This window comes from Cetorhinus maximus, chromosome 6 (assembly GCF_964194155.1).
Source record: "Cetorhinus maximus chromosome 6, sCetMax3.hap1.1, whole genome shotgun sequence".
Taxonomy (NCBI): domain Eukaryota; kingdom Metazoa; phylum Chordata; class Chondrichthyes; order Lamniformes; family Cetorhinidae; genus Cetorhinus; species Cetorhinus maximus.
The window spans coordinates 129,748,217-129,771,187 of NC_135884.1; the positions used below are offsets into that span (position 1 = coordinate 129,748,217).

General features: G+C 42.9%; 2 protein-coding genes and 1 non-coding gene across 4 annotated transcripts in view; 1 reads left to right on the forward strand and 2 right to left on the reverse strand.

Moving 5' to 3' along the window:
* The window catches only part of kars1 (lysyl-tRNA synthetase 1), a 531,769-nt gene that overhangs the window by 153,611 nt on the left and 355,187 nt on the right, over positions 1–22,971 (reverse strand). The window lies entirely within an intron of this gene.
* The window catches only part of nfat5b (nuclear factor of activated T cells 5b), a 205,639-nt gene that overhangs the window by 63,560 nt on the left and 119,108 nt on the right, over positions 1–22,971 (reverse strand). For both annotated transcript variants that reach the window (XM_078544498.1, XM_078544499.1), the window contains exon 10: positions 14,694–14,765. In XM_078544498.1, the coding sequence (XP_078400624.1) occupies positions 14,694–14,765 (72 nt within the window). The remainder of the gene's footprint in view (positions 1–14,693; positions 14,766–22,971) is intronic.
* LOC144682370 (U11 spliceosomal RNA) lies at positions 22,810–22,946 on the forward strand. The gene has a single exon (XR_013577018.1). It is a non-coding gene; the product is annotated as a U11 spliceosomal RNA (small nuclear RNA).

Consider the following 22,971-nt stretch of genomic DNA (forward strand, 5'->3'; position numbering starts at 1 on the left):
TCTGGGGACCAGTGTTCGAATCCCGCCATGGCAGATGGTAGAATTTGAATTCAATAAAAATCTGGAATTAAAAGTCTAATGATGACCATGAAACCATTGTCGATTGTTGTAAAAACCCATCTGGTTCACAAATGTCCTTCAGGGAAGGAAATCTGCTGTCCTTACCTGGTCTGGCCTACACGTGACTCTTAAATGCTCTCTGAAATGGCCTAGCAAGCCACTCAGTTGTATCAAACTGCTACAATATTCCTCAGGGTAGTGTTCTCGATCCAACCATCTTCAGCTGCTTCATTAATGGTGTTCCTTCCACCATAAGGTCAGAAGTGGGATATTCGCTGATGATTGCACAATGTTCAGCACCATTTGCGACTCCTCGAAGCAGTCCATGTCCAAATGCAGCAAGACCAAGACAATATCCAGGCTTGGGCTGACATGGGGCAAGTAACATTCGTGCCACACAAGTGCCAGGCAATGACTATCTCCAGGAAGAGATAATCTAACCATCGCCCCTTTACATTCAATGGCAATACCATCACCGAGTCCGCCACCTCCTAACTCACCTCCCGACTCCCCAAAGCCTGTCCACAATCTACAAGGCACAAGTCAGGGGTATGATGGAACACTCTCCGCTTGCCTGGATGAGTGCAGCTCCAACAACACTCAGGAAACTTAACACTGACCAGGACAAAGCAGCCCGCTTGACTGCCACCACATCCACAAACATTCACTCCCTCCACCACTGACACAAAGTAGCAGTAGTGTACCATCTACTAAATGCACTGCAGAAATTCACCAAGGCTCCTTCGACAGCACCTTCCAAACCCACGACCACTACCATCTAGAAGGACAAGGGCAGCAGATAGATGGGAACACCACCACTTGGAAGTTCCCCTCCAAGCCATTCACCATCTTGACTTGGAAATATATCGCCCTTCCTTCACTGTCACTAACACCCCCTCCCTAACAGCACTATGGGCGTACCTACACCACATGGACTGCAGCGGTTCAAGGCAGCAGCTCACCACCACCTTCTCAAGGGCAACTAGGGGTGGGCAATAAATGCTTGCCCAGCCAGCGAAGCCCACATCCTGTGTGTGAATAAAAAAAACTTGGAGAAATGCATCTCGTGTAGTTTGCTTAATCTTAGCAAGATGCTCGTTTGTCAGATTCAATATTTCTGCTAGGTTGCTGACTTCCATAGCATGTCGTACTGTTGCTGCTCATTGAATCTGGAAGATTTTACACTCTGTACTAACATCAGCAACACTCTTCAAAGGAAGAACGCTCTTGACAGCACGTCAGCAATGTGTATCCACTTCCCCCAATTGTACTTCACTTTCAAATGATATCTCTGCAAACAAAGTAACGTGCTTTGGAGCAGAGAGAAGTGGTTTGAAAAACATGCTTTGAAGTGGCTTGTGGTCAGGTTCTGCCATCACTTTGTCTCACCCAAACAGGCACTGATTAAAATGCTTACAAGCAAAGTCCATAGCCAGGCACTCTTTCTCAATTTGTGCGTAGCATCATTCAGTTTGCGTTCGTGCTCTGGATGCAAACTCAACTAATGTTCTTGCTGCACGAGGGTTGCTCCAAGCTCTGTCTTGCTGGCATCACACTGCAGAGTGACCTCACTGTGTTAATAGCTTACTACCTCAGCACTGACATTGTCATCAAGCTGTTGATGCGAGTGAAAGCCGCTTCTTATTCTGTGTCCCAATACACTCTTGCAATGAGCTTGCAGAGAGGTTCACACTCTTGATGACAAATTGGGCAAGACGTTAGCTTGGTAGTTCACAAATCCAACAAATCGTTACACCTTCACATCTGTTAGTTGCTACATCTCTGCAACAGCTCTCATCTAATCAGGATCAGGGAAAACTCCTTTCGCTCCCAGTACATGACCAATGTACTTGATGTCATCTTCTGTTGCTTCTTATTAAGCTTTAGGTTCATATGGCAAGCTCAAGGTAGTTAAAATGACAGTTTCTGGGGTGAAGTGCTTCACCTGTGGGATGTGGGAAATCTGTGACGCTTCAAGTGTCCTGGACAACTACATCTGCAGGAAGTGTACCCAATTGCAGCTCCTCACAAATCCCATGGATCGGTTGGAGCAGCAGTTAGATGCACTTAGGAGCATTCAGGTGGCGAAATGCATCATAGACAGGAGTTTTGCAGACGTGGTCACACCCAAGGTACAGACAGATAGATGGGTGACCGCTAGAAGGGGCAGGCAGTCAGTGCAGAAATCCCCTATGGTTGTCCCCCTCTCTAACAGGTATACCATTTTGGATACTGTTGGGGGGAGATGGCCTATCAGGGGAAAACAACAGCAGTAGCCAGAGCAGTGGCACCACAACTGGCTCTGTTGTTCAGCAGGGGGGGTCAAAGCACAGAAGAGCAATTGTCATAGGGTACTCTATAGTCAGGGGCTCAGATAGGCGCTTCTGTTGTCGTGAAAGAGACACCAGGATGGTATGTTGCCTCCCTGGTGCCAGGGTCCAGGATGTCTCTGATCAGGTACGGGACATTCTGAAGGGGGAGAGAGAACAGCCAGAGGTCGTGGTCCACATTGGTACTAACGACATAGGCAGGAAGAATGACAAGGTCCTGCAGCGGGAATTCAGGGAGTTAGGCAGAAAGTTAAAAAAATAGGACCTCTAGGGATGTAATCTTAGGATCACTCCCTGTGCCACGTGCCAGTGAGGCTAGAAATAGGAAGATAGTGCAGCTAAACACGTGGCTGAACAGGTGGTGTAGGAGGGAGGGTTTCCGATATCTGGATCATTGGGATCTCTTCTGGGGCAGGTGGGACCTGTACAAGAAGGACAGGTTGCATCTAAACCGGAGGGGCACCAATATCCTGGCTGTGAGGTTTGCTAGTGTCACTCAGGAGGATTTAAAATAGTACGGCAGGGAGGTGGGAACCAGAGCAATAGGTCAGCAGGTGAAGTAAATGACTGGGAACTAGTGAATATGGCCAGTAGGACTGTGAGGAAGAGCAGGCAGGGAGAAATTACTGAATACAGTGGGACTGGGGGTCTGAAATGCATTTGTTTCAATGCGAGAAGTATAACAAGCAAGGCAGATGAGCTTAGAGCTTGGATTAGTACTTGGGACTATTATGTTATTGCTATTACAGAGACTTGGTTGAAGGATGGACAGGATTGGCAGATAAATGTTCCAGGATTTAGATGTTTCAAGCAGGATAGAGAGGGATGTAGAAGAGGTGGGGGGAGTTGCACTGCTGGTTAAGGGGAATATCACAGCTGTACAACAGGAGGACACCTCGGAGGGCTCATGCAGCGAGGCAATATGGGTGCAGTCACAATGTTGGGGGTTTGCTATAGGCCTCCCAATTGCCGGCGGGAGATTGAGGAACAATTATGTAGGCAGATTTTGGAAAGATAAAGAAGAAATAGGGTTGTTGTGGTGGGTGATTTTAACTTTCCCAATATTGACTGGGAATCACTTAGTGCTAGAGGTTTGGATGGTGCAGAATTTGTAAGGTGCATCCAAGAGGGCTTCCTGAGACAATATGTAGATAGTCCAAGGGGCAATACTGGATCTGGTATTAGGGAATGAATCCGGCCAGGTGGTCGAAGTTTCAGTAGGGGAGCATTTCGGGAAAAGTGACCATAATTCAGTGAGTTTCAAGGTACTGGTGGATAAGGATAACAGGAGTCCTCGGGTTAAGGTGCTTAACTGGGGGAAGGCTAATTATAACAATATTAGGCAGGAACTGAAGAATCTAGACTGGAGGTAGATGTTTGAGGGCAAATCAACAACTGACATGTGGGGGGCTTTCAAACGTCAGTTGATAAGAATTCAGGACCGGCATGTTCCTGCTAGGATGAAGGATAAGTATGGCAAGTTTCAGGAACCTTGGATAACGAAGGATATTGTGAGATTAGTCAAAAAGAAAAGGGAAGCATTCGTAAGGGCTAGAAAGCTGGGAACAGATGAAGCCCGTGGAGAATTTAAAGAAAGTAGGAAGAAACTTAAGCAAGGAGTCAGGAGGGCTAAAAGGGGTCATGAAAAGTCATTGGCAACCAGGGTTAAGGAAAATCCCAAGGCCTTTTATACATATGTAAAAAGCAAGAGGGTAGCCAGGGAAAGGGTAGGCCCACTCAGGGACAGAGGTGGGAATCTGTGTGTGGAGCCAGAAGAAATGGGAGAGATACTAAATGAGTACTTCTCATCAGTATTCACCAAAGAGAACGACTCAGCGGTCGATTTGTCTAGGGAAGAGTGTGTAGATAGCCTGGATCGTGTTGAAATCAAAAAAGAGGAGGTATTAGGCGTCTTGAAGAATATTAAGGTGGATAAGTCCCCAGGGCCAGATGGGATCTACCCCAGGGTACTGAGGGAGGCAAGGGAGGAGATTGCTGGGGCCTTGACAGAAATCTTTATATCCTCACTGGCTACAGGTGAGGTCCCAGAGGACTGGAGAATGGCCAATGTTGTTCCATTGTTTAAGAAGAGTAGCAGGGATAATCCAGGAAATTACAGGCCGGTGAGCCTTATGTCAGTGGTAGGGAAATTATTGGAGAAGATTCTTCGTGTCAGGATTTACTACCATTTGGAAGCAAATGGGCATATTAGCGAGAGGCAGTATGGTTTTGTGAAGGGGAGGTCGTGTCTCACTAACTTAATCGAATTTTTCAAGGAAGTGACAAAGATGATCAATGATGGAAGGGCAGTGGAGGTTATCTACATGGATTTCAGTAAGGCCTTTGACAAGGTCCCTCATGGCAGACTGGTACAGAAGGTAAAGTCACACGGGATTGGAGGTGAGCTGGCAAGATGGATACAGAATTGGCTTGGTCACAGAAGACAGAGGGTAGCAATGGAAGGGTGCTTTTCTGAATGGAGAGCTGTGACTAGTGGTGTTCCGCAGGGATCAGTGCTGGGACCTTTGCTGTTTGTAGTATACCTAAATGATTTGGAGGAAAATGTAACTGAGCTAATTAGTAAGTTTGCAGACGACACAAAGGTTGGAGGAGTTGCAGATAGTGAAGAGGATTGTCAAAGATACAACGGGATATAGATCGGTTGGAGACTTGGGCGGAGAAATGGCAGATGGAGTTTAATCCGGACAAATGCGAGGTAATGCATTTTGGAAGGTCTAATACAGGTAGGAACTATACAGTAAATGGCAGAACCCTTAAGTGCATCAACGGACAGAAGGATCTGGGTGTACAGGTCCACAGGTCACTGAAAGTGGCAACGCAGGTGGAAAAGGTAGTCAGGAAGGCATATGGCATGCTTGCCTTCATTGGCAGGGGTATTGAGTATAAAAGCTAGGAAGTCATGCTGCAGCTGTATAGAACCTTGGTTAGGCCACACTTGGAATATTGCATGCAATTCTGGTCGCCACATTACCAGAAGGATATGGAGGCGTTGGAGAGGGTGCAGATGAGGTTTACCAGGATGCTGCCTGGTCCGGAGGTTATTAGCTATGAGGAGAGGTTGGAGAAATTCGGATTGTTCTCACTAGAGCGACGGAGATTGAGGGCGACTTGATAGAAGTTTACAAAATTATGAGTGGCATGGACAGAGTAGATAGTCAGAAGCTTTTTCCCAGGGCGGAAGAGCCAATTACTAGGGGTCATAGATTTAAGGTGAGGGAAGAAAACTTTAGAGATGATGTGCGGGGCAAGTTTTTTTACACAGAGGGTAGTGAGTGTCTGGAATTCGCTGCCAGGGGAGGTGGTGGAAGCAGGTATGATAGTGGTGTTTAAGAGGCAACTTGATAAATACATGAATAGGATGGGAATAGAGGGATACAGACCCCGGAAGTGCAAAATGTTTTAGTTTGACAGGCAATATGATCAGCACAGGCTTGGAGGGCCGAAGGGCCTGTTCCTGTGCTGTACTTTTCTTTGTTCTTCTTTGTTCTTCTCTCTCCAGCAATCTCTCTGGATTCCAATCATGGTCTGCGATGGCTTCTTCCATCGCATCTCCACATCCATAGAATAGCACACCATCCACGATCATTTCCACTCTTGGAAGATCATTGACTATCCCAAAGATGTTGGCGTTGATACTCTTCTGGAACAGTAGAGATGCCAAATGGCAAATGCAACAATTTGTACCTCACAAATGGTGTCCAGAATGTAGTCAGGAAACTGCTGCTTTCATCCACCTTCACTTGCCAGTAATCACCCTTCATCTCTAGGGTAGTAAAGATTTTTGCCTTAGAAAGCTGTTCGCCAAATTTCTCAATGGTTGGCATAGGGTAGTGAGATCACTTCAAATCTTCATCAAGGTCCTTTGAATCTATACACATTCTCAGCTTTCCAGATTATTTCATTGCTACCATGTTGCTAATCCAGTCTGTAGGAGTTGTTCCTTTCTTGATTACTCCCATCTTTTCAAGCTCCTCTATCTTATCTTTCAGGCTGGACTTGAGAGCAGCTGGAACTCTCCTTGGAAGATGCTGAGTTGGTCGTACATTCTCATCTACTTCAAGATGATATTCACCAGGAAAAGGACCTGTGAAATTTGTTCAGCAGTCAATGGCTTTGTGCCATGCCAAGCACTGCAAACCTCTTCTGGTACTTGGAGGGTTATCAGTCCCAAGGCTTTGACTAAATTCAACTGAGATGAGTGGATGTTGCTTAGCGTCTGTTTGGAAACGCAAATCTTCTTTCCTCCCATTTGCATTAGGTTTTCAGCGGAGTTTGCCCTCTTAGGGTGAGTATTGTTCCATCACAGCCTCAAATTTATCTTTGACAGCTTCACTTTTGGGTCACCACCTTGAACAACTTCACACAGATTGGCAAAGCTCAATGTTGCACATAGCACCAGTGTATATCTGACACTTCATATCAACTTGATGCTCTCCTTTTGCAGTCATCATTCCAATAGTCTCAAACTATTTTTTTCCTTGAGACTGGAGGTTGCCAACCTGTTCTAGGGTGTAGTGTGATTAGTTAGGTTCATCATCTGACACCTCCCAAGCAACCATCCTTATCGGCTTGCTTATCTTCTCTCCAGCAGAACGCTTATATGCAAAGCGATTCAGATTCTTCCATTTGGACCACTGCATTCCCCATGCTGGACATGCTTCCTTTTCAATATTTACATCCAGTAATCCAGCTTTGATCTTTTTGCTGGCCCTTCTGTAAATAATTCTTCTTCCATGTTGCTTTGTGCTTGGAAGGCTTGAATTGCATCTCAGCAGACTGCAAAGCCTAGTCAGTTCTCCCATCAAGACTCTGCAGCTGACAATTGACTAATTCAGAGCTTCTGCACATGTCAATAGCTTTCTTGAGAATAAGTTTCTCTTCGCTCAGAAGACATGCTCTCTCTCTTGTTCCTAAGACAATCGTATCTCTGATCAGATCATCCTTCTGTTGCTCAAACTCAAGATTCAGCTAGGCATCTCAATGCAGTCACAGGCTGATCAATGTTCTCCCTTGTTCCTGAGCTCTGGTGTTGAACATGTAACATTTGTTAAGTCACATTAGTAGATGGCTCAAAGTGGGTCTTTAAAGCCTCCAAAATTTCATGATGGGCTTTTCTGCTCCTCAATGAGGTCTCGGGTGCAATACTCTTTCCCCAGCACTGATAACAGAATTGCTACTCTAATTTGTTCAGCTTTCTTGTTCAATTCTGCGGAAATTTCATAGTTTTGCCATTGAGACCGGAAGAATTTGCAATTTATTTTCAAACCTGCCTTCATTTCATTGGAGTAGGTACTGAAATATTCAAAGCCATACTGACTTACCCAGTGACCAATGTCCTGTACAAAGTTGGAGACTGAAGTTTCAATGATTTTCTGTTTCTTACAGCTAACAAAATCTACTCAATTTCAGCTGCACACCCTGATACCATGTTCCAAGTGGTGGATTAAACGGCTTCTGCTCTCAAGCCTTTATACAGCAAGGATAACATGAGGTCACATGACTACAGTACAGCTAATAATTAGGAAGGCAAATGGAATGTTGGTCTTTATTGCAAAGGGCGTGGACTGTAAAAGTAGGGAAGTCTTGCTACAATTGTACAGCACATCGGTGAGACTATGCACGGAGTACTGTGTACTGTTCTGCTCTCCTTACTTAAGGAAGGATACACTTGCATTGGAAGCAGTTCAGAGAAGATTCACTAGGCTGATTACTGGGGTGAAGATGAAGATGTCTTAAAAGGAAAGGATCTTATTGAAACATGAAAGACTGAGGAGGCTTCACAGGATAGATGCTGAGAGGATGCCTCTCATGGAGGAATCTCTAACTGGGGGCACAGTTTAAAATAAGGGGTGTCTCTCATTTAAGACAGGGATGAGAAGGAATGTCTTCTCTCAGAAGGTCATTAGTCTTTGGAATTCTCTTCCACAGAGAGCAGTGGAGGTTAGGTCATTAAATATATTCAAGGCTGCATGAGACAAATTTTTGATTGACAGGGGAGTCAACTGTTTTGGTGAGCAGGTAAGAAAATGGAATTAAGACCGTAATCAGATCAGCCATGATTCTTAATGAATGGTGGAGCAGGCTTGATGAGCCAAATTGCCTACTCTTGTTCCTATTTCTTATGATCTCCTGAACTTTACCATGAATGAGACATGAGCACTACAAACAGCTCTAAAGCAAGAACATCAGAATTTCTGGACAAAAAAAAAGCCAAGACCCATCTAGTTCACCTTCCATCATCCTGATAGTTGCATAATACAGTGATCATGCAGTTGCTGACTAATCATATCAATGAATCAATTGTGAAAATTTAATCTGCTATGATCCAGACATGACGTGAGAAAAGTCGTGGGAGCTTCAGTAATCGATTTTCAGCCTTATACGTGGAACTTTTAGCCTTACATGTAGAAGCAAAATTAGACGAGGTGTTGTCCTCAGATTTTAACTAAACTGTTCGGCAATATCTTGTCTGTGCTCTCCTCTCAAAAGTATAGCTAAGGTTGGAAAAACTACTGTAGAGAAACATAAATAGAAACCTACAAAGTAATTATGGCACAGTGTGTTGATAATCTACTAGGTTGCTTGTAACCTTTTAGACTAATGTTGCAGGTGAACAGAACTGCTGAATTTACAGCATAAGTACACTTTGTTAAACCAATCTTCGCCTTCTTTGGAAGAAAGGTTGTTTTCTCCTATTTCTCCTTTTCTTCAATGTTATGTGCCTTGGTCCATTAGGAAGGCTGCATAGAAATCAGGGTTTGATACATGTGAAACCATTCCGGGATAACAGTGAGTGCCCTAGCTTCTTGTGGGAAAATGCCCAGACTCTGCAGTTCCATAGGGATCACTGTAGTGCAATCAGAAAGAGGAACACTATCCAATTTTTCTTTCCTTGAAGACTGAGATATCATTGTACCATTATTATTCTGCCTAAGATCAGTTAACCCAACAGAAATCATATATTTTTTATTCTTTCATGGGATGAATAAGTTGTTGACAAGGACAGCATTTGTTGCCCATTCCCAATTGCCCTCGAAGATGATGGTGAGCCACCTTCTTGAACAGCTGCAGTTCATCTGGTGTAATGCACCCACAGAGCTGTTACAAAAGGGAGTCAAGGTTTTGACCCAGTGATGGTGAAGAAATGGTGATTAGTTCCAAGTTAGGATGGTGTGTGGCTAGAAAGGGAACTTGCAGGTGGTGTTCCCATATGCTGCCCTTGTTCTTCCAGGTGGTAGAGGCTGTGGGTTTGGAAGGCACTGTCAAAGGAGGTTTGGTGAGTTGTTGCAGTGCATCTTGTATATGGTACACAATGTTGCCACTATGCTTCTGTGATAGAGGGTCAAAATGTTTAGGGTGGTGCATGGGACGCTGATCAAGCAGCCTGCCTTGTGCTGGATGGTGTTGAGCTTACTGAGTGCTGTTGGAGCTGCACTCATACAGGCAAGTGGAAAGTATGCTATCACATTCTTGATTTGTGCCTTGTAGATGGTGGAAAGGCTTTGTGAAGTAGGAAGTGGGTTACTCATCTCAGAATTCCCAGCCTCTCATCTGCTCATGTATATGAGGAGTCCAGTTCAGTTTCCAGTCAATGGTATATCCCAGGATGTTGATGGTGTGGGTTTCAGGAATGGTAATACCATTGAATGTCAAGGGGAGATGGTTAGTTTCTCTCTTGTTGGATAAGGTAATCTTCTGGCACTTGCGTGGTATCAATGTTACTAATCATTTATTAGCCCCAACCTGAATGTTGTCCAGATCTTGCTGCATATGGACATGGACTATTTCAGTACTTTTATGTTCTTGGTTATCAGGTTCACTTTGTCCAGCCAACATTAGCTGCACCCTTGATATTAACACATTAGTTGGTGCTTGAAGCAATACAGGCAGAGAGCCTGATTAACTGAACAAACACTGGTAGTTTATTAGAACCAAGAACAGAGCACTAGTACCATGTGTGCTTCTTCAATCACCTCCAGCTCTAGACTTAATTACCCAAGAAGGCCCTTCTGTGTAGTGATTGGTCAATACAGTCACATGGTCAACTAACTACATTCTCTTAAAGGTACATAGCACTCCACTTTACCACATCCCTCCCCCTTTACTTGAAAGTACAATTGACAAGCATCACAACATCCCAGTCATTTACATGAACAACTATTTATGGGTCAAGTCTCTCAGGAGGCTGCCTTGGATGTCGTAGCTCAACGGCTCGGCTGGTTTTTCTGGGACTCCCTTCTCGGGTCAAGTATCCGCCAGGCCCTTTGGTGGAAGTGGGTAAGTTTGGGTGTTCGACCCTCTCAGGTCCAACAGGCCCCACCGATACTTCCAAGCCATATGACATTTCCTCCGTGTGCGGTGCAGACTCAAACGCAAATGATGATGGCATTCCTTCTTGTGGGACTATCTCTCTTCTCCTGAGATGATCCTCGTGTTGGCCGTTTACCAACACAGTATCGGAAAGAGGTCCTGTCACGGCATTTAATTTGCCTCATATTCAGTTGGGCCCATCTCCAAAGTTCTTCGCAAGAATTATGTCTCCCACTGTGAAATTTCTTTCATGATTATGGCCATCATGTCTAACCTTTTGGGCCTCTTGCCTTCTCTCCACCCTCCCCGCTAAATTAGGCCTGATAAGATTTAGACAGACAGATGCAGAGATATCTCTTCATTCATAGTAATTCAGCGGGGGCAATACCGGTGGTCGTGTGTTACGTCGTCCGGTATGTGAACAGGAGCCATGACAATCTAGTGCTGATGGCATCCACATCCAGCTTTTTAATCCCGGACTTAAAAATTTGGACCACCTGCTCAGCCAAACCATTAGAGGCGGGATGGTAAGGCGAGGTTTTGATAGGAGTTATTCCATTGAGCGGTGTAAACCTGTGGAACTCCCTGCTGGTAAATGCTGTCCCGTTGTTACCTCTAGTAACCCGTGCACTGCAAAACTCTGTTGCAAACAGTCTATGGTGGCAGCAGACATGGGTGACCAGGCTTCGTAGATATCCATCCATTTGGAATGGGCGTACATTAGTTAAAGGGACATCATGCCCAAGAAGGGCCCTGCGTAGTTGACGTGGAGGCGCATCCATGGCCACCCCAGCCATTCCCAGGGTGCAACGGAGCTAAGGTGGGGTAGCTTTTGTACCTGCTGGCATTGACAAGAACTTTTGACTAGGATTTTGATGTCCGCGTCCATCCGTGGCCACCATAAGTAGCTGCACATGAGCATCTTGATTCTACCAATGCCAGGGTGAGCGATATGTAATTCGGCCAGTAATTACATAACCCTCGAGGGCACAATAACCTTTGCTCCCCAGAGCAATATGCCATCCTGGCAGATAAGCTCATATCTGTAACTGAAACAGGGGTTCATGTCATCTGGCTTTGGCTTATTTGACCATCCATTCAAGACCTGCTCCCGGACGTGGGATAAAAGTGGATCTTGACTTATCCACTCTCGGATTTGTTTGGCCTGGACAGGGGAGGAATCCAAAAAAAAACTAAGACAAGTTCCTGGGGAATTGTTATCTGGCAGGGGGAGGCAGCTCAGCGTGTCAGCATATGCAATCTGGCTTCCCAATCAGTGAATAAAAGTATAAAAGATTAAATAGCCAGAGGATTCGAGTACAGGAACAGGGATGTCTTGCTGCAATTGTACAGGGCCTTGGTGAGACCACATCTGGAATAGTGTGCGTAGTTTTGGTCTCCTTATCTGAGGAAGGATGTACTTGCTATAGAGGGAGTGCAGCGAAGGTTTACCCAACTGATTCCTGGGATGGCGGGACTGACATATGAGGAGAGATTGAGTCGATTAGGATTTTATTCGTTGGAGTTCAGAAGAATGAGGGGGGATCTCATAGAAACCTACAAAATTCTAACAGGACTAGACAGGGTAGATGCAGGAAGGATGTTCCCGAAGGTGGGGAGTCCAGAACCAGGGGTCACAGTCTGAGGACATGGGGTAGACCATTTAGGACTGAGATGAGAAGAAATCTCTTCACCCAGAGAGTGGTGAGCCTGTGGAATTCGTTACCACAGAAAATAGTTGAGGCCAAAACATTGTATGTTTTCAAGAAGGAGTTAGATATAGCTCTTGGGGCGAAAGGGATCAAAGGATATGGGGAGAAAGCGGGAGCAGGCTATTGAGTTGGATGATCAGCCATGATCATAATGAATGGGGGAAGCAGGCTCGAAGGTCTGAATGGCCTACTCTTCCTCCTAGTTTCCATGTATTCGTAAGCAGCCGATATCAGTGCCCACCTCTGGATGCACACAGATGCAATCCCAGCAGAGGCTTGTGGTTGGATATACCGTGGAGGTATTGATGGAACTTACGAACACCAAGCACAACAGACAAGCCATCCTTCTCAATTTGAGAATATAGTCTGCAGCACTGAGTGTACGAGATGTTTAACCAATGGGTTGTTCGGAGCCACCTGCCATCCGATGTGAAAGTATAGCCCCTATTACATAAGGGCATGCGTCGCAAGTTAAAGTCAATTCTTTCTTTGGGTCAAAGTGTACCAGTAGGTCCACTTTACCTTCAGAAATGCATCCTGATGTGGAGCTTGCCAAATCAATTTATGGACTTTCTTAAGCAATGTATATAACAGAGCCAGTACGGTTGATAGATTTGGGAGAAATCGCCCATAGTAGTGTATCATGCCAAAGGCGGCCTTTAATTCTGTAGTGTTCCTTGGTGCAAGTGCATTGCAAATAGCCTTGACCTTTTCTTCCATAGGATGCAGGCCCTGCACGTCAACCTTATGGCCCAAGTAAACTACCTCTTTGGCTTGGAAAATAAATTTTTCTCACTTCACTTGTGAGAAGCATTTCAGCACTTCTTCCAAATTAGCTAAGTGTTTTTTGTTAGTTCATGCAGTGACACGATATGAAAAGTGAGTGAGGGGGGGTTACGGATTGACCTAATTATGGAGGAAAGGGCATTGATGAAGCAGCTGAAGATTGAGTCTTGGATGCAGCCTTGAACTCCTGCAGTGATGTCCTGGAACTGTGACGACTGGCCTGCAACAAGCACAGCCACCTTTTGTGCTAGTAATGGCTCCAACCAGTGGACAGTTTTCCCCTAATTCCTTTTTACTAAAATTTTGCTGATGCTAAAGCAAACTCTTCTATCTCACCATTTAAATTTAAGCCTTTTTTTAAAACCGGTAGAACTAGATGAGTAACTAAAGCTGAACATAATGCTCACAGAAATAACCACTTGTACAGAGCACTTAGCTGATCAGGACTAAATAGTTAAAATTTCAAATCACTCAACCATGCTGGCTGACTTTATTTTCACATCTATGAAGTGACAGAATGGTTGATATCAAAATGAACATTCTGGCATTTCATGTGTGTGGCAAGATATAAAGCATCTGTGTCGAGCTCCGTGGGCCTCCCCTTTGTACAGTAAGCAGTTTGGTATGATCACAGAAAACTCGATCAGTGGGTTGATCTGAAATGATTATATATACAATTCAGGTATACTGAACAGCACTTAGAAAATTATTCTTGTATTAACATGAAATAGTAACCTTCTGAAATACGTAAATGTTAAGACTGCATTATATGCAGGTCATGGACGTGAGCAACAGGATGATGAAGAATTGATAAAAACATGACCACTGAGCTTTAAATGTTAAACCTATGTGTACACATCAAGCAGGCAAAACATAAGGTCCGACTTTCATCTGCAACTCAATTCACTTCAAAAGCAGTAGCTATAATGATACCATTTACATCCATACTATTAACACACTAATATTCTTGGACAAACCTTTCGTAAGGTCAGTAATAAGCAAATTTTTCCCCATCCTCCACTCAGGTAAAAAAAGAGAAACCTTGCGCTGTTTGCAATTTTTTAATTAAACATTTTTTCCTGTTTTCCTTCCTTAAGCTCAGGGGACGCTTCTGGATTCTGACTAAGAGAATAGGAGAATGACAGCAGACAATTTTTTTCCCAAATCTCCAACAGTACAACTCTGTGCCTACCTGGTGAAGGTGATGGTGAAGTGTGCAGGTGTAAAACCTGCAGATTTACCATCAACACAGAAGAGTTACAGGGTTCATCAGCTTATCCAATGCTGTTCTATATCTAACTTGTATACATTTCTACTTCGCAAAAAAGTTACCCCTTTATATTTCTGAGTCCCTAACCTTCAGATGTGTTTCTGAATTTGACAACTCAATTAAGCTAACAAATATGCTGTGCTTGGGAAACCAGAGCCCCAATATTACTTTGTCTCTATTACGTATAAATAAGATCCATATTACCTTTCATTGCTTCTTCAAAGGAACATGGCTGTACAGGAATTTCTTTCTTCACACTGACATCTGAGGAGTTTGCTGAAGCACAAATAGAATACACACTAAAATTTTCAAAACTCAACATTTTGTCCAGTTTCCCCTCTGTCAAACATTTTAACCATTCTTCTATATACATTCCTCATTTAGTTCTCTGGGAAAACAGCAGAAGCAAGAATCATGAGAATCCAGTAAGGCATTATTAAAAAAACTTTTCAAAAAATATTTGTATTCAGATGTGGCCCTTAAAACTAAAATAATGTTTTCCAAGATTATAAATTGTATCTAATACCATGGGAGAGTCGATGCTTTTTGGCTTGTGGCTTGGTAAGATTGATGGAACCTTACAGGTGACATATAAAGTCAATGCTCCCTTTAATTTGCATATATCTTAAGATCTGGCTTTTCATGGATCCTACTTTCCTGATTTAGGGCTTATTCACCAATGAGGCAATAACACTAAAAATAGGCCTTTGTAAAAATTCCAAGGTCCAAAAAATAATAAGACAAACCAAAAAATAAGAATTGTCTCTTACAATCCAGAAAGCCAGTTGGTGAAGGGTGGAACTGGAGACAATCTTCATGCACTTTTCAAAACATTTATTTACGGAGTTACATGTTATAAGCATGCATCTCCTAACCCAACAACCACAGTTTCAGTCTGTATATATTTATAGGAGTATGAAGTGGATCCCAACTTAAAGTTCACCACCCACACACAATCAATATACAAGTAACAGATTCCTTCCCTTTAAATAAATAGAATTTAGAATTACAACTAAAATCTTAAAACAAATAAACCCAGAACCTTCAAATTCTGTACAAAATATTTGGAATGCAAGGTGCCCCTCCTCCAGGGCCAGTAACAATAGGAGGAGATGGTGGCATAGTGGTAACGTCACAGGACTAGTAATCCAGAGAACCCAGGCTAATGCCCTGGAGACATAGGTTCATATACCACCATGGCAGCCGGTGGAATATAAATTCAAATTTTTAAACAAATCTGGAATTGAATGCTAGTCTCAGTAATGGTGACCTTGAAACCATCAATTATCAAAATCCATCTGGTTTACTAATGTCCTTTAGGGAAGGAAATCTGCCCTTCTTACCAGTCTGGCCTACATGTGACTCCAGACCACAGCAATGTGGTTGCCTTTTAACTAACCTCTGACATGGCCTAGCAAGCTATTCAAGGGCAATTAAGGATAGGCAACAAATGCTAGCCTTGCCAATGATGCCCACGTCCCAGGACAGAATAAAGAAAAACAAGTGCTTAACAAAAAGAAACGCATGTGCAAAGAAATCAGGTAATTGATAACTTGCATCTACCAATTTGAGTTTAGACATTTACATTCTCTCCAGCATTAAGGTCAATCCGTAACCCCTCTAACTCACTTTTCATATCATGTATATTATCCCACAAGGAACAATTATCTACTTGACATTTCATGGGTATACCATCTTCAGTATGCCCACCTTAAATTTTTGACAAATAGAACGATATCACTGCCTCCACGACACCCATTGTTTCAACAGCCAAAGTACTTTTAACAACTTTGTAAAAAATGATCTTAGCTTCCCAAGCTAAAGGTCAACATTTCTCATTTTCACCACAAGGAATACTATGAAACTAGCTGCATTAAATGTTCATTGGGAAGATTAGCTTGTAAAGCATCGCTAAAAATGACGAATTTCATACTCTATGGTTCACCTAAGGATGAGAATTTAAGTACACATTTATCCAGAAAATGTAACATTTTCGGTCTTTATTTCAGATTTCTAGCATCTGCAGATTTTTGCTCTTAATTTTAAAAAATATTTATTTGCCCTTAAAACATTCTTGACTTTAGGGTGTTTCATCATAACACATCAAAACTAGAATCTGATCTATTTCACAGAATGTCAGAATTGTTACAACGCAGGAGGCAGCCATGCGGCCCACCGCGTCTGCACCAGCTCTCCAAATGAGCAATTTACCGAGTGCCATTCCCCTGCCTTCTCCCCCTAACCCTACACATTCTTTCTTTGCAGATAACAATCTAATTTCATTTTGAATGTGTTGATGGAACCTGCCTCCACCACACTCAGGTAGTGCATTCCAGACCTTAACCGCTCACTGCATAAAAAACATTTTTTCCTCATGTCGCTTTACTTCTTTTGCCAATTATTTTAAAACTATGCCCTCTCTTTCTCAATCCTTTCACAAGTGGGAAGTGTCTCCCTACCTACTCTGTCTAGGCCTTTCATGATTTTGAATATCTCATTCAAATATCCTCTCAGTCTTCTCTTCTCCAATCTGTCTTCGTAACTGAAATTCTTCATCCCTGGAACCATTCTTGTGAATTTTTTCAGCAATGTATCCTGGGTAGCAACTTCATTCTCATTTAATACTTCAACTATGCCCCCTGCATCCATGCATAAATCCCTTTTTTGGTCCTTAATCAGCCCTACTCCTTTTAAACAGAAACTAGCAGCAGGAGTAGGCCATTCGGCCCTTCGAGCCTGCTCCACCATTCAATATGATCATGGCTGATCCTCTATCTTTAACGCCATATTCTTGCTTTCTCTCCATACCCCTTGATGCCCCTAATATCCAAAGATTTATCAATTTCTTTCTTGAATATACAAAGTGACCTGGCCTCCACAGCTTTCTGTGGTAGAGCATTCCACAAGTTGACTACGCTGAGTGAAGAAATTTTTTCTCATCTCAGTCCTAAATGGCCTGCCCTGTATCCTGAGAGTGTGTCCCCTGGTTCTAGACTCCCCAATCAGGGGAAACATCCTCCCTGCATCTAGTCTGTCTAGCCCTGTTAGAATTTTATATATTTCAATCAGATCTCCTCTCATTCTTCTAAACTCTAGTGAATACAGGCACAGTTGAACCAATATCTCCTCATATGATAGTACTGCCATCCCCAGTATCAGCCTAGTGAACCTTCGCTGCACTCCCTCTATGGCAAGTATATCCTTTCTTAGGTAGGGAGACCAAAACTGCACACAATACTCCAGGGTGTGGTCTCACCCTGGCCTTCCATAACTGCAGTAAGGCATCCCTACTTCTGAACTCAAATCCTCTTGCAATGAAGGCCAACATACCATTTGCCTTCCTAATTGCTTGCTGCACCTGCCTGTTTACTTTCATTGACTGGTGTACAAGGACACCTTTGTACATCCACATTTCCCAATATATCACCATTTAAATAATACTCTGCCTTTCTGTTTTTCACACCAAAGCGTATAACTTCACATTTATCCACATTACACTGCATCTGCCATGTGTTTGCCCACACAACTTGTCTAAATCGCCCTGAAGCCTCCTTGCATCCTCCTCACAACCCCACCCAGTTTTGTGTCGTCAGCAAACTTGGAAATATTGTATTTTGGTTCCCTCATCCAAGTCATTTATATATATCGTGAATAGCTGGGACCCAAGCACTGATCCCTGTGGTACACCACTTGTCACCGCCTACCACCTGGAAAAAGACTCATTTATTCCCATTCTCTGTTCCCAGTCTGTCAAGCAATTCTCAATCCGTCTACTATTTTTATGCCTATAGAAGACTTTGGAATTCTCTTTTATGTTAGCTATTATTTTGAGTGCCCAGCCAGTCAACTGACCAATCAAGCTTCACAATTGTTTTGTTGATTCTTTAGGCATAACATCAACTTTCTGTGATGACCTAGTACTATTAACCAGGATGGGATACAGTCTCTAAATAGGAATGTTGATTTAAAGTTATTCCAGAGCTCTTCATTTAATTGTTAAACCAATATATTTAAAAGCCTCACAAATCTGACTTCCCAATTTGAAATTCTACTTTAATTTTAATAATAACACATTTCTCAAATTCCGCAACACCATCCCATAAGAAATCATCAACATGCATCGCAAAAGTGCCTGAAAATGTCCTTTTATTATGATCTAATAAAACATAGCAGAATCTATTTTGAGTTGAACACGACTTTCAGTAAAACATATCTCACTGAAAAATACCACACCCTGGAAGCATCATTCAGGCCATGGATGCATCTGTTTAGTTTCCACTGTTTTCCTTCTGTATCTGCTACCTCCTTGGGCAGTTTCAGAAACACTTCTCTGAAAAGTATCGCCATGCAGAAACACAGCCTTTACGTTGATTGGTCCACACTCCCATGAATATATGGCCAAAATGATTTAAAATTGCTTATTCAGCCGTGGGAGAATCCACTCTTAACATCTATTTTGTTATAATCTTGGTAGAGACCAGTAACTTTTAAAAAAAAGAAATTTGAACTCCCAGTTAAACACCCTCTACTGTCAATGCAAGATGGCCACTAACACCCGTCTGCACATGTGCAAAAAACCTAAAGCTGAATCTTGCCAACAATGGAAAGCAGATGTACAAATTTAATTGCCAATCCGAATTTGAAGTTAGGTAAAATATGATCTATATATTTAGTATTATAATGGAATTTTTTTAAAAATTGGTGCAGATTTTTTGTTTTCCTAACTTAGGCAAAATGAATTATCCAGGTACAGAGCAGCGAGAAAAATCAGGTGAGGATCATCACATACCCATAACAGTCAGCCAATTTCCCAACCCTTCTTTGTGGTTGTGTCCAGGCGTTTCAGTAGCTTCAGAAGGAGGAACATGGAAATATGCTCTATTACATTTTCAAGGCAGTCTGAAGTCTCCAGCTGCTATGTACATGCCTGCTTGTTTGAAATGGGTGCATGCCAAGGAAAATGATAAAGCTAAAAGGAAATTACCGAGGCGAAAATGGCTATTGCATTTTGTTCTGAACAGAATAGCCCTTTCTGGTTCCAAAATCCTAACAAAAAACGAGAAACTAAATAGAGAAGATAAGTAATACACTGAGACTGGGGGAATAAGTAGAGTTCTGATCTCCATCACTTGCAATGACGTCACAGAGTAAAGCAGTACAATTGAACATGCACTGCATTGGCAGCAAACGTAGCCTTTTATAAACACTTTGAACACAATCCTACTTTCACTTCCATCTAACAGTTCCCCAATACTTTACAGGATCTTGAGGGCTCATTCACTTCTCCTGAGACTAAACCAAGGTATGCCACAGCTTGATCCTGCTTAGTATTCCAGCTATTCTAAGGTATGAGATTTCTTGGAGGTCCTTCCATTAGCATTTGGCAAGGCGAACCCTCCAACTTTCCTTCAACACCTCACAATTGCAGTCTCCCCAGCTCAAGCATGAGCTCGCAGCATTTTTACTTAGTAATTTTGAATTAGAGAACACCATTGACTTCTGCTAGCCGTCTGCTCCTGGCTCCAGTTCCTGGCAGATTCTCTCTCTGCCTTCTCCAAACTGCCCCAGACCCAGACTTCAAATGCCTCTGTCAAAAATCACACAGATAAAACCCAAATCATAAAAAATACCTCCCTCCAACCTTTCCCCTTGCAAACATGGCAGACCTAGGATGTCCCAGATGGAGATTTAAACTAATTATCCCCAACTCCACACCATCCCTTTGTTCTGGGGACCCATATGAATAATCTAAGCCCCTAACTGAGGGAACTGCAGAGTCGGTCTCCATCACAAAGTCCAAAGAGGGGCCACCCATTGTTTAGTGTTTTCTCACTTTCAACTCTGACCTTGTTAATTAAACATAGGCCACCTTTTGATTTGCAATTATTCTAGGTTTGTTTACCAACTTCTCAAACCAGTTGTTTTATTTATCTTACATTTATTCCAAAACTAAAAGTTATACTCCAAAACATATGAATCATAAAATTAGATTTTCATAATAGGATCATCCAGTCATCAAAATCTTTAGCAACTAGCCTTGCTTTAGATTTCTAAATTCCATCTGCAAAGACTTTTTTCAGTACAAATCCGTATGTGACAAAGCTCGTTGTCCCTTATCTTGTACCGCAGAATAAACTTCAAACTCTCTAATTCCCTTTTGTTTTGCTTCTCTTATTGGTTTATCCTTAAGTTTATTGGCAGCCAACAAAACCAGAGGACTTCTGCTTCTTGTGTTCTGACACTTCTGTTAACCTTTATTTCATTGTATAATCTGTTCAAGTTACAACCTCTACTCTCGCTTTTATGCCCAGACTACTACTGTGAGATCTCCTCTTGCATGATTGAAAGCTCTTTCTCCAGTATGTGATCATTTTCTGATGCAAGAATAATTTCCAGACTCGCTACCAGTACCTGCACTGTGCTTTCTTACTTTCCACCCTTTCATTCCATTCTTCCAATTCATCAATCTCAGTTCTTGGACATCATCCTGAACATTCAACCAATATATAGAATTCTTTTCCTGTATGTCCCACAGTTGTCTCATCCCTCTTCACAAGACCCCTTGAATATATATTACCCGAATTCCCAATCTTTGGATGTGATTGCTTGTGGTGTCTTGTGTGACATCATTACTCAGGGACAATATCTAGCCCTTGCTCTGCCATATCATGCTCTTCAGGGCCCTCAACACAAAACACATGAGCATTTGAGGTACAAGGTGCCTTGTTTACTTCTGCCAGCTGCTCAGAGTCTGATATTTTGTAATTAATTTCAATTAATTGTGAGGAATGAACCTCAACAGTTTGATGGTCAAATGGGCAGATAAGTGGCAGATGGAATTTAACCCTTAAGAGTGAGAGGTGATACACTTTGGAATGAGTAATTTGACAAGGAAGTATTCAATGAACGGCATGACACTAGGAAGTTCTGAGGAACAAAGGGGCCTTGGCATGTGTGTCCATGGATCTCTGAAGGCGGAGGGGCATGTTAGTGGGGTGGTGAAAAAGGCATATGGGACACTTGCCTTTATCAATCGAGGCATAGATTACAAAAGTAGGGAGGTCATGTTGGAGTTGTATAGAACCTTGGTGAGGCCACAGCTGGAGTACTGTGTGCAATTCTGGTCGCCACATTATAGGAAGGATGTGATTGCACTGGAGGGGGTGCAGAGAAGATTCACCAGGATGTTGCCTGGGATGAAACATTTAAGTTATGAAGAGAAGTTGGATAGACTTGGGTTGTTTTCGTTGGAGCAGAGAAGACTGATGGGCGACCTGACCGAGGTGTACAAGTTTATATGGGGCATGGACAGGGAGCACCTATTCCCATTACTTGAAGGGTCAGTCACAAGGGGACATAAGTTCAAGGTGAGGGGCAGGGGGTTTAGGGGGGCTGTGAGGAAAAACATTTTTACCCAGAGGGAGGTGACGGTCTGGAATGCACTGCCAGGGGGGGTGGTGGAGGCAGGTTGCCTCACATCCTTTAAAAAGTACCTGGATGAGCACTTGGCACGTCATAACATTCAAGGCTATGGGCCAAGTGCTGGTATATGGGATTAGGTAGGTAGGTCAGGTGTTTATCACATGTCGGTGCAGACTTGATGGGCCGAAGGGCCTCTTCTGCACTGTGTGATTCTGTGATTGCAATGTTTGATAAGTAGTGTCTTACCATCACTATCTATTACCTTACCAAGGGCACCATGCCCTGTAGTCCTCTCTTAATACATCAAATCTCTCAAATTAAATTCTGGTTTCAAATGGTCTTATACGATGCCTCAGTGCTCTCTGAAATTTCTCTCAGATGTCAGCCTTGATAAAAGCTATTCTGCTTGCATGTAAATCATTCAGGTGTGCAGGAAATATTGAAGGAAATGTCGTATCTTCTCGAACAAGAGGTTGGTCACAAATGACAGAAAGCAAGCTGGGACTTCACTCATTGAGTAATTCGATAGGGGCCATATCCCTGAACTATCTGAAGTGAATTAGTCATATGAACCGCCTGTATCAATGTAATTGTCAACCTGCAGTCAGGTTGGTCGGCTAAAAATTTATGCAGCATTTCATCTATCACAACATGATTCTTTTCACAGAATCCACTGTTGAAAGGACTTTTAGCTGCAATATTCATGACCATGAAATTCATGTTTTCACACACCCCTGAACTCAATTGGTAAATTCCATTCCTTTATCAATTAGAAGCTTCGCTGGCGCACCATGTCCAGTCCCTATCCATTGCTCAATGACTTTGTCTATAATAACTCTTTTGACCTTACTAAGCATTATTGTAGAAAGGCTACATAAGTCTACAAAAAGTAGGCTTTCAATAGGGTTTCTGCTGTGAATAGCACTTGGACGAGGAGCTTGCGCTTTATCCGTGCGGAATCGATATATCAAGAGATTTCGGAAGCACAATTTTTGTTTCTTGAAGCTGCTGTTGATCGTTTGTCTTGGCACTCCAAAAAATATTTCTTTGCCCCATACCT